The 17,933-nt window shown below is 51.7% G+C and overlaps 1 protein-coding gene across 1 annotated transcript in view; it reads right to left on the bottom strand.

The window, feature by feature from the left end:
* Sfxn5 (sideroflexin 5) overlaps positions 1-17,933 on the bottom strand; it is a 116,896-nt gene that overhangs the window by 15,041 nt on the left and 83,922 nt on the right. The window contains exons 11-13 of the mRNA XM_005369836.2: positions 11,511-11,626; positions 9,417-9,502; positions 3,317-3,434 (exon numbers count right to left, since the gene is read on the bottom strand). Of these exons, the coding sequence (XP_005369893.1) occupies positions 3,317-3,434; positions 9,417-9,502; positions 11,511-11,626 (320 nt within the window). The remainder of the gene's footprint in view (positions 1-3,316; positions 3,435-9,416; positions 9,503-11,510; positions 11,627-17,933) is intronic.

The following is a 17,933-nucleotide window of genomic DNA, read 5'->3' on the forward strand; positions in this document are numbered from 1 at the left end:
TTTTTTAGCAAGGCAGAGGGAATGGGGGAGGGGCAAGGCCTGCCAGAGCCACATCTGCCATGCTCAGGCTGGCTAGAATCCCTTCACCAAAGGTTCCTTGTCTCCAGCCAAATCTCTCCCCAGAGCTGTCAGTGACCTCTGACTGACTAGGTAACATCTCTTGATACCTAACTATACTCGAAGAACTTAAAACACGAGGCAAGCAGAGAGCTAACATGCAACCTTGAGTCAAGGTAGCTATAATTACTATTGACATATGATGCCATTTCAATAAGCAGAAACACTCATTTGAGAAGAACAAAGCTCTCTCCCAGGCATGGAAGGGGAAATGAAGCTCTTCCTCAAGTTCTGGGGTTGGAGAGTCGGCCACTATACCAGTCACAGCAAGCTAGCCATCCAAGGCACCAGCTCTTGAACTTGGTCTCCAAGTCTCCTGGTTAATTAATTAGTACTTCAGCGATAACTTCTGTTGACAACCCTGGTGATTTTTGGCAAGGCTGGGTCAGCTCAAGCAAGTCCAGACTCATATGGTAAATTCCCCTGGCTTCTGGGACGTGAGACTTGATCCCTGCACTGCAGAAACAGGACCTCGTTAGAATTAATTGGAAAGGTGAACGAAAGAGTGAGGGCCTTCCAACCAATGGCTGATGGCTTTGGTACCTTGGGTGGCAGACAGGCCTCAAGATACTCTATAATATCCAGGTTGGCCTGCACCGTGCTGGGGAAGGCACAGCTGAGCAGTGAGCTCTGAAGAGCATGTTACTGCCCCCCCTTCTGAAGGCCAAAGACCTCATGCAATTCTTCCCAACCTCTAATAGGTTCGGGTTGTGGTAAGATGAATTTGGCCAGACTCCCGGAAGCACTACATGCACATCTACTTGGCAGGCAAGGGGGACAGAGGAGTCTGGACCTTGACTAGAGCCTCTTGGAGCAGCTGTACTGGGGTGTGGCCTGCTGAGCATCCCCTCATAGCACAGCTGAGCTGCTGTGACTGGGGGCTGGTCCAGCAGAGCAGGACGAGGATATGTAAAATGACCTTTCTAGCTGGGATGGCTTCTGACTTGGTGATCTGGGGATTCTCTGTTGTGGATCCTCTCCACAGGCAGAACTTCCAGCATAGTGCTGCCCTCAGAGACCTCAGGATGATCTCTGCCCAGTCTCCAGGGCTGATAGGTGCCTATAGCCTTGGGCTCCACTGGGAGTTCCCAAGCTCAGCTTTCTCCGGGTTGGAAGAGTCTGTGGGCACAAGGACACCAGGTTCTCAAACACGTCTGCCCCAAATTCTAGGCTTGGTAGGGGACAGTGACTCCAGCTTCTACACTAAGGCCCCGAGCTTCCAGTCTTCACTAAACCCCCTCAGGAACCCTGGTTTGCCCCCTGTCCCTCATCTGGGCATTCCTTGAAGCAGGGCTGCCCTAAAACCACTCATGCAGAAGCGGCCCTCTCTAGGCACAAGCTCAGCATCCACATGGGTACCACAGTGGCCTAAACAGCTGGTTCTCTGCGCTCTGGGCCCTTGCCTCTGACTTGCCATCATCTGTACTCTCCACCTACAACTGCACCTGCCATCTGCCCACCCTCTCCACCAGCTTCCCAGAGCACAGGGCTTGCCTCTGCCAAGACTGGCCCCTTGGTTTGCATGCTTAGTCCTTTTCTCTCACGGACTTTGCTCTTTCCCTGAAGGCCTCTGTTCTCTCCTGGTGTTTCCATTTTGAGTGCATTCAAGTCTTTCTCCCTCCCATTTTCTTTCTTTCTTTCTTTCTTTCTTTCTTTCTTTCTTTCTTTCTTTCTTTCCTTCTTTCTTCTTTTTTTTTGGGGGGGGTTTGAGACAGGGTTTCTCTGTGTAGCTTTGGAGCCTGTCCTGGCACTCACTCTGTAGACCATGCTGGTCTTGAACTCACAGAGATCCGCCTGCCTCTGCCTCCTGGGTACTAGAATTAAAAGTGTGCATCATCACTGTCTGGCTCCCATTTTCAAAAAAACAAATAAAAGCTCTAGAGGTCTGTTGCAGCTTGCTCCACTCCCCAACCCCACCCCACCCCTGCATCTAGCCACACACTTCACCACTGGGGTCAAGGTTTGCTTTTATAGTGTAAGGACAAGGGGCACTACTCTCTAACTTCATGGACATCCCGATCTCAGTAAGCCTGGCTCTGCCCTTGCCTGGTGGCCTCCATCCTGTTCCAGTGTCCTGAAACACTGTCCTAGACTGTAGACCTGGAGCCAGCACCCCACAGGGCACTTCTGCTGACACAGTGCACAGGTTCCTCCCACCCACAGGTCGAACTGGCTCAACTCTCTGTCCTCCATCGACCCTCCCCTCCCCTCTCCCATCTCCATCCTGCGACAGCATGACTACATCTGCCTTCTGGTTTCAAAACCAGAAAGCCAGGCACACATCCTGTGGGCTCCCTTCCCCTCCCACCACACGCGGTTCTCGAAAATCCCGAGGAAGCGGCTGCCCCACTCTCACAATGGCCCTACTTCTCAATGCCCACTGCCAACAGCCTGGTCCAACCGCCATCATCTCTCACTGGATGCCCGCCACAGCTTCCTGATGGTTCCCTCTCCAGAGTTCCAACTCAGCTTCATGAAGCAGCCATGGAGACCATCCGTTCACAATCAAGAATCCTTTGTGCAGCCCTTTGGAAGCCATCTTCCCTCTGCTTCAGCCTTCAAGTTCCCAGCATCCCCCAGGGTCATCGGGCTTTACCTGGCTTGCTTCATCTCTTCCCACTATTGCTCACAGGGCAGACTTCACTCAGGTATCCAATGTCACATATTGCCTTACCTCAGAACCTTCATACCAACTGGTCCCTAGCCTGTGTGTTCCCAACTCCAACCCAGTTTCCAGGTCCCAGGGAAGAATCACTTCCCTTCAGGTTCTGTTTGCTCAGCGGCCTCCTTCTACCCACCCTGACCTTCCCTGAACTTCGTTTGCTATTTCAGATCATCCTGTGTTGCTGCCTGATAGCAGTCTTTGAAAGGTCTAAGTCTGGGTCAGTCTCAGTCCTTGTTTTCCTTTCTTTATGTATTATTATTATCACTATTATTTAAGAAAGACTCTCACTCTGTAGCTTAGGCTGGTCTCCAACCGATTTCATAGCTCAAGCTGGCCTCAGACACACGGCAGTCCGGCTGCCTCATTTCCTTCACCCCGCGCAGCCACTGCCTAAAATGTTGGGATTACAGACACGAGCCATCACACCTGGCTTCATTTCTCACCACCCAGCCTGGCTCAGTACTGGCAGTCAGTACAGGTTATGTCTTTGTTAATAAATGGCTCCTCCTTGCCCTGCCCTTTACCCCCACTGACCTCTGACATCTGCGGGAAAAGGCTGATGGCCAGCGGCAGGGCCAGGCCGAAGGCTGCCAGGCACACAAGGCTCTGCACAGGCAAGAGTAGCCGCGGGCGTGCCTGCAGGAGAGCTGTCCTGTGGAGAGAAGGAGGGCCATGTGAGGAGCACAGCCAGGCTGGATGACCATGGGCTGCCAACCTGGGCCCCAAGCTACCTCAGCCCAGCTCATCTCTAGCTAAGCAGAAGACTGAACATGATCTTTGGGGCCCTCAGTAATCACCACTGCTTTTCCCACACCCAGCTTTGAAGGACATGGCCGGACCCAGCAAGGAACCCTCAGCTACTTAAATCATAAACAAGTTCTTACAGGGGGACACCCATCCACAATGGTCTGGCACTGTGCGTGGAGGTGGGAGGGAGGAGCAGAAGAGACTGCCATGCCTGGCCCCTGGAGAAACACGTGAGTATGTGAGATGGCCTTTGGATGTACTCAACAGCAGGAAAGCCCCAGTGTATGCCATCTGGGGGAAAACACAAAATATACCGTGTACATACACACACGTACGTACACACACATGCACGTGATCAGGAGAGGTAGTCCTGTGTCCTATGCTTGAGAACGGAAGACATTCCATTGACTACCGCTTCCTTCCAAGGGCCATGGGGAGGGCAGGCATGGCGAAGGTAACTGCAGGCAGTTGCCTGGACTCTTGGGGTTGCTAAGATCCTGAGCTGCTCCTAGCTCCTGACTTCGGGATCCTTTGAACAGCTACACCCCCAAACATGGTGCAGTTGTCACCCACTCCCTATGGCAGGTTTTGGGGGGCTGGTTCCTGAGCAGGAGAGGAGTTTGAAAAACTTCCCTTCCATGTGCTAAGCTTGAGTGATTTCTTGAGAGAGAGTGGGGGGCTACTCTAGCAGACAAGCACCTACACCACACTTACCAGGAACCACCATTTGGCAACGGCATTCCACCCATGGAGACCAGGCAATTCCACAGGATGAATACCTGGATCATCTGCTAGAGATATTAGGTGGGCACTAAACCTGACCTCAGTGGCCACAGCAGCCCCACAGGACCAGCCCGAGTGACAGATTATAACAGGAGCTCTTACCCGTCCTCCACTGGAGCTGGTCTGGCCCATCATAGGGGAGAGGCCCTTGCTGTACACGGCCTAGATCTTAAGTGTCTCCAAACTGCCGTGCTGACCGTGTTGGGAACCGGCAGAAACTAAAGCCCTAGGGTGCGGGGAGGGGGTCTTCAAGAGCATAAGGGGCTTCCAGTCCCTCTCCTGCCGCTTTTTTCACTCTATATAAGGGATCAGGTTGATTGCTCTGCTACCCATTCACAGCAGCTTGGCCTGCAGCCCCAGGGCTAAGGTTGGGTGTCAGGCTGAATCTTCCACATCTGAGAGCCAAAATAAACGCGTTTAATCCCAGCACTTGGGAGGCAGAGGCAGGCGGATGTCTGTGAGCTTGAGGCCAGTCTGGTCTACAGAGAGAGTTTCAAAACAGCCAGGGCTACACAGAGAAATCCTGTCTCGAAAAAAAAAAAAGTTTCCTACGTTACCTCAGATATTCAGATATTTATTCGAATAAGGGAAAATTGACTAATCCATCCCTCTGGCTCAGGGTCCCAGTGCTGGGGACAGGCAAACCCCCTGTCACCCTTCCTGGCTAAGGAAAAACTCAAGAACACCTGGCCCCCTGCAGACAGTACAGCTGGGAGCCACAGTTCTCAGATCTTTAGTGCATCCCGGAATGGTCTAGTTAAAAGTGTGACTTCCCAAGGGCTCTTGATTCCATGGGACCCTCCCTCAGCTGGCATTAGACCCAGGAACTGGCATTCAGGAATCTACAGATCACACTTCGGGGAGGCGGCTGCCTTTCCATGTTCTCACTCAGGTGTTACCAAGACCCAACTGCTTATGGATTCTAGGCAAATGCAAAGGTCAGCCAGCTCTGCAGCAGGTAAGTGTGCAGCATCGTTGCTGCCCTTATGTGCACGGGGATGGGAATCCAACAGCTGAATTGTTCTCGTGCCCTTCTTGGCTGGCTCAGACCCTACTCTCTGTGTTCGAGGTTCAATTGCTGGGGACTGGGGGTAAGGAATCTCCAAGGAGTAAGAAGAGCAAGACAAAGGTGCTGAAATCAAGCTCAACACCCAGAGGAGCAGCACCCCATTATCCTTGCAGTCTATGTTAGCCCAAGGCCTCGCAGGCTTCCTCTGGAGTCACACAGGGGCTGGAATGAGGCCAAGACCAGTCCTGTAAAGCTTGTAGCTCTGATCAAGGTCTCATGCCTGGGATTCAGGGCTGTCTCCTGGTTCTGTAGCCATTCTCGGTGGCAAGAGGGTTCCTGGAGGCACAGCCCTGAGGGTCACCTAGGGCAGGGGAAGGTCTTCTGGGACCTCCTGGAAGTAATGCTGGACAAATTTCCATCCATGAAGTTTGTGACCTTGGCTTCTCTCAAAGGAGGCTGGCTGAAGTCCCTGCAGGGCAAGTGGGTTCAGGGAGTCTCAGGGTTGCACCCTTTGGGAAGCCCGGGGAGTCTGGTCCAGAGCCCCCAAGAGAACACACAGCAGGATGGGGGGAGGGGAGAAGAGGGAAATGGCAGGCAGGGATTGGAGAGGCAGCTGGGGAGTTAAAATATGCAGATGGAGAGATGTGCGAATGCCTGGAAAAAGAAAAGACCCGGATCATAGGCAGCAAAGGAGCTGGGGGAGCGGACTCGGGCATCTACCATGGGCAGGACGAGGATCCCCATACAGTTTCCCCCTACCCAGGTGCACTTTTCAGTGTATCCTGAGCCAGGGTTGCAGGGCTTGGGAGCAAACTATAGCCTTTTCGTCCCTACACCAATGCCTGTCTCAGTGATGATGAATTACATCTGTGGGCCACCCAGCCCTGGATCTGAACCCAACTTCTGGCTTGTAGGGGCTACAGGGAAGGTAAGGAGTATGAAGTTTGGGTGTGTGCAGGAGAGGAGAGAGGACGCTTCCAGCATAGGTGGAGGTCCCTCAGTTTCACACTCCAAACTTCTTTTGATCTCAGGGGCAAGGAAAATGGAGTGCACAGGCAGTTTTGCCCACCTCTGTCTAATCATAGCTGGCGGCCCAGGCTCCAGACCCCAGTGCTCCTGCCAGAGAGGATAGACTGAGGCCAGAGGCAAGCAAGGCGGGTCCCACCCCGCTGCCACACAACAGCTGGTCCTCCCCAGCCCCCGTGGCAGCGCATTCCTTCAGCACTTGCTGCGCAGCCCTACTTGGCGCTCCATTAATTTGCAAGTCTGCTTTGTAAGTGTTCTTTTGTCTTTCCCCCCTAGCTGTCCAGACTTCCCCACCCAACCTGGCTACAGAGGGAGAAGGGACCCCTCCCACCAGCCCTGAAGTCTTCCACCAAAGAACTCTGGGCAGCACAGCACCACTCCACAGGAAAGAGAGGCTGGATGGTGCCAGATGCCAAGCGTGCAAGAGCAGAAAGACAACAGCATCCTCGTTTTCTATGTGGGAAACTGAGGCTGAAAAAGCATGCTTTCCTATTGGAGGTCTCAGCTGACCCCGCCTCTCCCGCCATCCAGTCCCATGGTTTTACAGTGGGTGTGAGATTAATAAATCTTTGCGCGTACAAACTGAATCTTATCCATCGTCATATTCTCTAGGGAACTGGGACTGGACTCTTCTCCCTCAAAATCACCCCTGGAGCCCCCAGAAAGGATCAACTACTTTCTAAGCTGATGGGGCCCCAGACTACTGACTTCTTTTTTTTTTTTTTTTCTGGAATAGTTTTTATTTATTGTGACTACTTTGGGGACAATGTGCAAAGCTTATTAGGTCCTAGCATACCAGAAGTAATTTCTTGGAGTCAAAATCTACAATGTCACACAGTTCAGGCAGCATCATTACAGGACTACTGACTTCTTATTAGTCTGCACTGGATGGAAGAGGCGGCCATGCAGCACTCCAGACACTAGGTTGGGGAGGGCGCACAGCCAAAATAATACTCATGTCACCTCCCATAGCTCCTACACCAATGCAAGCCGGCAAAGCAACGGCCTGCCAACCCTCCTTCAACTCTTTACAAACTCCGTTCCTACACGGACTGGAAGCATCACAGATCACGTTCCTCTCCAGCAAACTCCTGCCAAAGGATGGGCCTCTGGCTGGCCTTGGCAGAACCAGTTTTCTATTCGCTCTGCTTGGGTCCCCAGGTTCCTATGAACTGTGCTGAGGGTGCCGGATACTCGGACAGGGATGAGGGTTGGAGCTTTGGGGCCTGCTCCTGCTGTCTGCAATGGATTAGCCTAATGTATCCCAGCAAGTCACGTTCTTTCAGGCCATAAAACCCAGATTCAGGGCTTCTGGATTCCTCCACTGCTTGGTGACAGCAGTCTGGCCAGGTGACACCCCATTCTCCCTCAGCAGCTTTTCCTGAGCCTTAGGTAGCAGCGAGTCCCAGGCTTTGCTGGTTTCCGCTGTCCTTTGATGCCTGTGTATCTAAGAAAACTTCTCTACCTGATCTGCCAGGTGAGGGCTCCATCCCACCAGATTTGCCCAAGTGACAGGTGACTAACCAGTATGCAGTGAGCATCCTCCATGCTCCCCCAACCCCCAGGCTTCAGCACTGAAGTAAAACATACCTGCTTCACCTGCTCCTGGCCTACTGCACTTGCAGTCATTGGTATTTGGGGACAGCCTTAGTTCAGGAGAAGGCTTATACGCAAGGCTGGGGACACAAAGGATTACCCTCCTCAAATCTACTTTCGTTCTTGCTTATTTGTTGTAGGTTTCCAGACTAAATTGACTTTCTTTTCTTCCTTCCTTCCCTTCCCTTCCTCCTTTCTTAATGTGTTTTTAAAACAGAGTCTCATATATTAGCCCAGGCTGGAACTCACTATGTAGTCCAGGCTACCTTCAAACTCATGCCAATCCTCCAGCTTCAGCCTTCTGAATTCTAGGCCACCATCCCGGTTCCAGATGAGTAATTTTCAGTCTCAGTGCTCAGATACAGGGGGTCTCCTCTCTGATGGACACACAGGACCCTCATCCCTTTGCCTCGATGGGCAATGCTTTCCTTTAAGCAAGCTGGGTCCTAGGGGGTCCCCACAAGGCAGGTGTCCAAAAGAGAGAGGTGACCACCTGCTTAACAGCACATGCACGTACCAACCAGGCTCTAGGTCCTCTAGGTCCCTCCACCCAGGGCCCATCCCTGCCCTCACCAGGCCTGCTAGGCCTCCATGTGCAGCTGGACCCTGGTTCTTCCTTCCTTCCCTGTTCGGTCTTTTCCCAGCTGCACCCTGGTCTTCATCATCCTATTACGAACTCACCAGTAAAGAGGCAGAAGCCATCTATTACGACGTTCCCTATATTGTGTGGACAGCGACATGAGAAATAGTTGTCTTTTGATTTTCCTCTGAAGGAGCCAGGGAGATTATTGTTCCAGTATTTGTTTGTTTGTTTGTTTGTTTGTTTATTTATTTATTGGCAGGTGTCATTATGTAGACCAGGCTGGCTTTGCACTCACAGAGATCCATTTGCCTCTGCCTCCTAAGTGCTTGGGCTATAAAGGCACGTGCTACCACTTCCAGCCTACTTTTTGTTTTTCGCTTGTTTGTTTGCTTTTTGGAGAAAAGCTCTTAACAATGTAGCTCAGGCTGGCCAGAATTCGTCACATTCTCTCACACTTATGGGTGGCAACCCTGGTTCTTCTGGTGTGAGGCACAGTCAGATTATTGTTCCAGTTATAAGTACAGACTCAGTCTGGTTGAAAAATCTAGGCTTCCAGTCTCAGACTGTCCTCACAATAGACTTGAGGCTACTCACTAACAGAGCATGTGCACGTGTCCACACCCTCACACTCACAGCTCACACAGGTTCCCTCCAAAACTGCCAGCTACCCTGCCCCCTCTGCCAAGGCAGAACCACGCTTATCCATAGGCAACCTGGTGGCATTGGGCACCAGCTAGTTTGCATAGGAAAAGTTGTAAGTTTCAACACCACTGTCCAGTACAGCAGCAGAGAGAGTGGGTGCTTTCCACCCCAGAAACACACCAGATAGGATGCCTTGGGTCCCACGGGTCACTTCCCAGTATCCCCTCTCTTCCCGCAGCCTGACTTACTTCTCCAGCATGGACATGACGATCGGGGGAAGCACCAGGATGGGCATGGGCAGGACCACACGTGTCAGTGCTGTCTCCAGCAGGGCCTGAGGATGGGGACAGGCTGGGTGAGAGGAAGGCTCCGAGCTGGGAACAGTCACTAGGGAAGCAAGTCCCACCCAGAGTCTGAGGTGTGTGCACTGCTGTTCTGCACATCTGGCAGCTCACAGCAGTAAGCACAGAGCTGGGTCACAGATATCAGACAGTGCTGCCCCACCCCCACCCACCAGTGTTGGAAAAGAGCAGATTCTCTACATGAGGGAAGGGCAGTAGAGGACAGCCCCCCCCCCCAGGATGTGCAGGGATCAGGGGTTGGAGGAATGGTACACAGAGGGCCTAAGATGCTGTCAAAACAGAGCCAGAACAATCTCTGGGACCTGCAAAGCCAGGGGGTGCCCAAGCTGAATGAAGCTGGGGGTTACTTTTTAAAACTGTATCCCTTAAAGATGCATATCTACAAGATCTTCTGCCTTCTGGCTCTAAGTCTTTTCAATTTTTCTTTCTATGGCTCAGGTTGGCCTTGGACTGTGTAGGTAAGGGTTCTTGACCTTGAGTTCTCTTGCCTTCACCTCCTGATGCTGAGATTACAGGCTACGCCATCACCCCTGGACTTAAGTGGTGCTGGGGATTAGATCCGGGGCTGTGTGTGCTGGGTAAGGATTCCACCAACCGAGCTACATCCCCAGCCCTGATGAGTCTTAGGGAGAAAAGGTCAGCTTTGTAAGGGGTACATGCTCAGGAACCAATGGGGATCTAAGGGTTCGCTTGGGACTCTGTAGGATGCTGGGAGGCAGAGCCTGAGGCCTAGCTAATGTCCGTTCTGTTTGCACTACAGAGTCAGCCCCTGAAGAGACCCTTTGACTCACGGTGCATGCCCTTCGGGGGATGTCCAGGAAGGGCTGGCTCACAGCCCACAGATTAAGTCTAAGATGTCTTTCAAGCATGGCTGAAAGAAACCGGGGGCTGCAGAGGAGCTGGGTAACCTACCTGGATAGCCTTTAGAAAGGGTTGTCACCTCTGCTCTCTTCACAGGGCACTCTGAAAGGATGGGTTGGGATAGAGTAGGAACCTGAGGGTAGATTCCCTCTGGTGATGGGCTGGGGGCTGAGGCCAGGAGAGAATCTTTCCAGGCCCCAGAACAGCTGTGGGAGGGAGGGGAAGGTCTAGAGCCAGGCAGGAAACAGTGTACTGCTGCCATGAACCCAGCCCTGGCCCCATACAGGTCTAGATGGGCCCTGTCTTTCCCTAAGATGGATGGAGAAGGAAGAGAAGATCAGAGGCTTATCAACAAGGTCTCGTGCACAGGGCTACATCTCAGTCTCCATGTGAGAATTGCTGAATCTCAGAGGGTGGGACATCCGTGATGTTCTAGCCCCTCATGGCTCATCCTTTGTTTCATTCCCACCACACAAGGCTAGAACCAGGAGGATAGGACAAACCACTAACCACCGTCAAAGGAAGGCTAAGAAGGCACAGGACACGTGTGTGTGTGTGTGTGTGTGTGTGTGTGTGTGTGTGTGTGTGTGTTTAAAACACAAGCGCTACAGTGAGCAAGGCTAACGAAGAGGGCCCTATAAGGAACCATTGGCAGGGACCACATAGCCCCGACACCCAGCACTCACAGCGCTGCTGCTCCCCAGCCAGGGAGCTGCCTCATTCCACTGCCTGCAGCTTCCCATTCACAAGCCATGGGGATGTGAAGGCCCAGGGCATGGAGAGAAAGCCCAGGGGAGGCTCCTCTGCCCTTTCCAATTAACACCTTCTTAGAGGAGCTGCGCCCTGAGGGGCTGGGATAAAAAAGGAGGACATATCACAGTGGAGATGGGGAGGGATGCTGAGGAGCAGGGAGGGACTGACTGTCCGGGAGAACAAGTCTGAGAGCAGACCTGGAGGCCCAGGGCTCACACAGATGGGCGATGGGGACTAGGAAGAGGAGGAGAAGACATCTAGAGGACCAAGCCAAGGTTCTGTGACCAGAAGATCTCAAGGAATGCGCTGGTTATGGATGAGAACGCCCATCCATTCCTGGCAGGGTTTAGCCCCTGGGAAACCCACATGTCTGGCTGCGATCTTTGAGGAGCCCACGAGGTTGCCGTCAGCATCCAGGACATCAATCCCTTCCTCTAGTTCCCCATACCGCATCAGGACCACGTTGCAGATATTGGCACTGGCTGGAGAGAGAGGAATACAGAGAAGCTCAGTGAGGCACAGATAGCTTCCTATCAGGCTCCACCCTCTAGCCAGGGTTCCCCCAAGAGTTCTGTGACAGCAGAAAGGTGGAGTACTCTGTTGTATTTTCGCTAAGCCCCTTGGAGACCCAGGAAGCACATAGAAACAGGTGGAAATGGTGAAGGCTTTGGGAGTTGCCACCTATAGAGGGCGCTGTTCACTTCGCTTCTGGGGCGGGTCCATAGGCAGGGAAACAGATGTGCACACAGAAAGCTCTCTGTCCCTGGGATGTGTTCCCCTGGGGCCTGATGTCCCTTGCTCTTAAATGCCACTCCCCATATTTAGTCCCTCATGTCCCACTAGAGCAAACCAAGAGATTTCCATCCATAGCAGCAGGTGACAGAGCAGACCCTACGCTCACCCCGCACCACCCCCTCAACATAGGAATAGAACACACGCTCAGAGAGCAACGGGGACTTGACTGAGGTCACATGGCCAAGGGGGACAGAGCGGAAAGGCTGCGGTGTCTGAATTCCAGCTATCCAGAGACAGGGGGTCGGAGAACAAGCCGAGTTCTTCCAGTGGCTGAGCTGTTTCACTTATCCATACCTTCCCTGTCTCACCTGAGTTTCTGGGGACCTATGGCTGAGCAGACGGTCCTGGATCCTTACATAAGCAGCAGACAAAGGTGGTCGGTATGGTTGCCCTGCTCCCCTGAACTGGGACTCATAGGCCAGACCCAGACTCATGGCGGTGTACGGATAGAGATCTGGCCCGAAGTCCTCCAGTCCTGCTTCACGATGAAAATGGGGAGACTTGGGGGTGGTAGGTGGGTGGTGGGAAATGTGGGGGGTGACAAATGCAGAGTCTGCCTGCACCACTCCTCCCCCCAAAGCGCCTTGCTGTGTTTAAAGTTTTAATTTTTGCTAATTAATGTCAATTAATTTTGTATAATGAGTGTTTAATTTTGGGGAGTGTGTGAGCCTGGGAGCGACTGCAGTTCTGGGCTGTGAACGCTGATTAGCATCAACACCTGCTGCTTCCCCCTCTCCAGTGGGGGGGCACCCGGGTTTGGGGAGCTGGAGGGTGGTGGGGCTCAGTGGGCAAGTGGAGTGGGAGGGAGTCCACAGATGCTCCTGGGACCTGAGCCAACGGCTGGGGAGCCCAGTGGAGCAGGGTGCTCACAGCTGGGGGGACAGGGTTCTGCAGGTGAGGGTTGGTGTGGGGGCCCAGGGGTCTCCGAGCCTCATTCTCCTACTGCAGTAAAGTAGGGAGGTAGGATAAGCCGAGGCAACGACCAGGAGGCTCTGCAGTCTTTGGAGAGGGAAAGCAGGAGAGCGAGCAAGCTCTGAAATGTATTTTGAGCACATATGCTATGTTTGAGCGTCTCCACTGTTCCCACATGATGCTGATCAAGGCTCACCGTGGCAGACCTTCTGTGGCTTCCGTCCCCACGATAGACACGTTTACCTGGCTAAGCAGTGGCTTTCAGAAGGGCCAATGTGGGGAGAATTTTTTTGTTATCGTGGTTTGGGGGCTGGGATGGGAGTATTATTGGCACATGGCTGGTAGAGACCACTGATGCGTCTGTGGAACGATACGATAGTGCAAGGGGCAGTACCACAACAAGGTGTTACCTGGCCCCAAATGTCAATAATGCACAGACAGAGAAACTCACACCCTGGGTTGTTTTGAGATCGTGTCTCTCTGTGCAGCCCTGGACATTCTCAAATTAGCAATTCTCCTGCCTCAGCCTCCCAAGTGCAGTCCCACAATGTCTGAGAATGACCTAACCACATCCAAAGAGAATTAGGAAGGTAGATCTGTGGTAAAGACTTGGGACTGCAGGGAAGGTCATGGAAGATGGGCGTGGTGCCTGAGTTTGGGAACATTCAAACTTGGGGTCATTCCTGGCTTTGTTTCTCTCTCTGCTCAGTCCCAAAGGTGAGTTCCTGATAGACCCAGAATGCCCAGGACCCAAATAGGCCTTTTAGGGTGGCCTTGGGAAGCCGCTCCTGACCTCTGTTGGTGACACGCCCTCTAGTGGCCACAGGAATACTCTGCAACCCCTTGTGTTGCCAGACTGAGTTCTCAGAAGACATGAGACCATCACTGAGTGGGAAAGTGGGGTTTTCTGTCTTGAGAGGATGACTCTTGCCTTTAAGAATGCCTTTCAGCAGTCCCAGCACCACTGTTCGTGTCCCCAAGCAGGAAGCTGAACGCTGTACCCCCTGCTGGCCATTCCCAGTATTGCACTTAGGGTCTCCAGGGGCCTCCACCGTGGGGGTTTATACAGTGTAGGAGGGCTGACAAGAGGGTGGGCAGGCTTTGGAGGTGGTGGGGGCCAGCCCCAGGAGCGGGGGTGGCAGCTCACGTTCTCTCCACGGTCTCCAAATGTGCGTGTGGGAGAGCAGGACAGAGAACTTTAGCTCAAAACAGAACCCGAGTGAGACCAAAAGAGGAAAAAAGTATGCCCAGGAGTGATGATGTGGAGCTGGGATTCTAACAGTCCAGAGGGAAGGAAGCAGAGGCAGGAGGATGGTAAATTCAAAGTCATCCTCAACTATAAATTGAGCTCCAAGTCAGCCTGGGCTACATGAGGTCCTGTTTCAACCCCCCACCCCAAATCACAAAAGAGAGTGAAGCTCAGCCTCCCACTGTCCCCTCAGCGAGCTTCTCCAGGACCACCACCGGGTTTAACAGTAACCCTGACATCTAAGCTGCTGGATAGAAGAGATAGATGCCCAATGCCAAAAAAAAAAAAAAAAAAAGGCAGCCACCACCACCCCAACAAGCATTCTCTGAGGTGGCATGTGCCTTACCATCTTTCTGTTGACCCTACAGTGGTTGTCTGGTTACAACCAGCCTTTGTAGTAATCATCCCCAGCAATAAACAAGGACACACGTCCCCTGAAGGGACTGCGCTTGTACCATCTCATCTAGACTGTTTGATTCTGCCATTGTCCCCCAGACCTTCCCAGATCTCCCCTATCCCATTTCATACACACACACACACACAGGAGAGAGAGAGAGAGAGAGAGAGAGAGAGAGAGAGAGAGAGAGAGAGAGAGAGAGTATGCATGGCTCTCCCTTTTGACACACCAGCAGATCCACCACTGACAATATCACAGGTTAATTAAGCAGTCTATTAGCGATAATGTTACAAAAACTGGCACATCTTCAACTCAGATCGACACCATTCAAGACTCAGGCATGACTGACATTGGAGCAGTAATACCGAGAGACATCCCGAAATGAAGGGAGGGAAAAACAAGCGCTTGACTGCCACAGATGTTCTTGCATGGACCCACCGCCATGCAAACCCATGCAGATGGGGGATTGCTCATGAAGCAGCATCCACAGTAAAAGGGGCAGTGTGAGAAGCAGAGAGCCGTGGGAAAACATGAGGGAAGTTCTCGGGAGCCCACCGTTGAACCTGCACAGGACAGACAGGCAGCACACACCTCTGTGAGACACTGACATCAACTCACACAGGAGGAGGACTGTTCAGACACACTCATGAAGAGCCGTAGGCCACTGACTTGGAGAAAATGAGATCCCATAACTCTTCAACTCTGAGATGCATTTTTCCACATTTTGATATCCTAAAATGATGATGTGGGGCTGGATTTGGTGCAGCTGGTAATGAGCTTGCTGTGCAAGGGCAAGGACCTGAGTTCAATCCCCAGAGCCCAAGCAAAACGCATGGTAATGGTGCTACATCCCTGACATCCCTATGCTGGGGAGGCGGAGACAGAAGCATGCCCAAGGCTGGCTGGCTGGCTAGCCTCACTAACCTCATAAGCAAATGCTAGGTGTCAGTGAACAACTCTGATTCAAAAGACAAGGTACGGTCATGTGTGATAGCTCAGTGGGTAGAGGCACTTGCCACCAAGGCCGACAACCCAAATTTGGTCCCTGAGGCCTTCACGGTAGAAGGAAAGAACCACCTCCTACAGGTTGTCCTCTGACCTCCACCCAGGTGCTGTGGCACATGAGTGTACAACATGAATGCACACACATGTGCGTACACACGTACACACACCACTATAATGGCTGTCAGGGTGCAGGGGAACCCTTCCTGCCTCCCAACACAATTGACAGGCCCCAGTGAGTTTCACATGGGTAGGAGGACCGTTCCATTCAGCTGTCACCTCAGCCGACCACAGCAATCCACACAGAACTTGCGCTCAAACTTAGACTCCTAATTGTTGCCTGAAACATCTTTTTTAAAACTTACACTATAATGGTGCACGGACACGAAAAGTTATTGTACATGCAGAAGATCGTCTGCCAGATACCAGGCAATGCAATTAAAGGCAGTAGAAATTGCCAAACCATAGATAGCTACCCTAAAGAAATGCTTGCCCATATGCACAAAGAGACATTTACAAGGATGTTAATTATAGCGCTGTTTGTAAGGAGCAAATAATTAGAAACAAGCTAAATGTCCGCCATTAGGAACCCACACTGGACTCTCTCCAACACAAATCACAACATGAAGGACGCTGGTGAGAGCAGACAGGTGACTGTGTCAGTCCCTGTCACTGACAGAGCCAAGTGTATGTGTGCACAGACAGACAGGTAATGTTTAGGAAGGTACCTGTCTCCCAGAGCTGCCCACAGAAGAGAGAATGCAATTTGAGACTTGGGGCCTGTTTCAAGAGATTTCTGTATTTTCTACACTTAATGTTTCTAGATTATTTAAATTTTACAGTAGGAATGCAATCATGGTTTAATTACCTAAAAAGCCATCTGAGAAAATATAGAAGTCTCCAGGTATACCAATACATGCTTTAGTCCCAGGCCTTGGGAAGCAGAGGCAGAGGCAGAAGGAGCCCTGTGAGCTAACCTATACAATTCCAGGCCAGCCAGGGCTACATAGCAAAACCCAGTCTCACAAAGAAAAACAGAAAAAAAAATTTAATCAAAATTTTTTAATTAAAAAAAGAAATATAGAAGATCTATTTTTAGCCTATATTATAAGTGAGAAGCTGGGAAAATATACTGATTAAATATAATAAACAAAGGTACTTATATGAAGTTATGGGAGGTGAAGGTAACTGACTCCCAAGGAGCTATTCTACCCCCCCAAAATTAACTCAGAGGACTTCCCTTGCCAGTGATTAGAAAGAGCCATGTGACCCAAACTCTAGCTAGTGAGGAAGGTCTTTGGGGGTACTGTGAAGAATCTCCTCCCATCTGGCGGGTAAGAGACAAGAATCAGAGCCCTTGGTTCCTGGGGAGAGTCAGGTTGGGATGTGACACCCGGAGCTGCTGTAGCCACAGTGACAATGAGAGCTCTAGTCTAGAAAAAGGCCACTGGACAGCTGTAGGGATGAAGCAAAGGGCAGCCGGGCTCCGGGGTCACCTGAGACGCCCCAGCTGTGAAGCGGGACATTCTCTGATTATTTAAGTCACTTCGTTAACTTTGGACCCAAACATCCACACAGAATAAAGAGCTTTAAAAATGATTAAGGAAAGGAGCTGGGGAAATACTCAGCTGGCCCAGCGCTTGTCGTGCAGGACCTGAGTTCCAGCCCAGAACTCAGGTAAAAAGCCCAGCATAAGCGCTGTGAGCCTGTGACCTCAGCACCAAGGAAACAGAAACAGGTGGATCCTGGGGTTTGCCACCCAGATGCCAGGGAGCCTACTTGGTGAATCCCAGGTCAGTGAGACACTCATCTCAAAAGGGTGGGGGAGAGGTGCTGCAGAGTTGGTTCAGTGGTTGTTGAGTTCTGCTCTTGCAAAGGACCTGAGTTCAGTTCCCAGCACACACTTGGTTAGCCTACAACCACCTGTTACTCCAGCAGATCCAACATGCCCCCATCCCCGCCAGCCTTGTACTCACTCGCGTTGTATTGTACATATGTGTGTACATACACACACTGGCTTAGTTAGGGTTTCTCTCGCTGTGCAGAGACACCGTGATCAAGGCAACACTCATTTAAAAAGCATTTAATTTGGGTCTTACTTACAGTTTCAGAGGGTTAGCCCATTATCGTCTTGGTGGGGAACATGGCTGCACACATAGCTGGAGCAGTAGCATGAGCTACATCTAGATACAGGCAGGCAGGGAAAGAGAGAGACACTGGGCCTGGCATTTTGAAACCTAAGAGGCCACTCCCAGTGACACCTCCAACAAGGCCACACCTCCTAATCTTTCCAAATAGTTCATAAATTGGGGACCAAGCATGTACACATATAAGCCTATGGGGGCCATTATTATTCAAACCAACACACCACACACACACACACGCACAAGCACACACACACACACACACACACACACACACACACACACACACA

This window comes from Microtus ochrogaster, unplaced genomic scaffold, assembly GCF_000317375.1.
Source record: "Microtus ochrogaster isolate Prairie Vole_2 unplaced genomic scaffold, MicOch1.0 UNK62, whole genome shotgun sequence".
NCBI classification, from domain to species: domain Eukaryota; kingdom Metazoa; phylum Chordata; class Mammalia; order Rodentia; family Cricetidae; genus Microtus; species Microtus ochrogaster.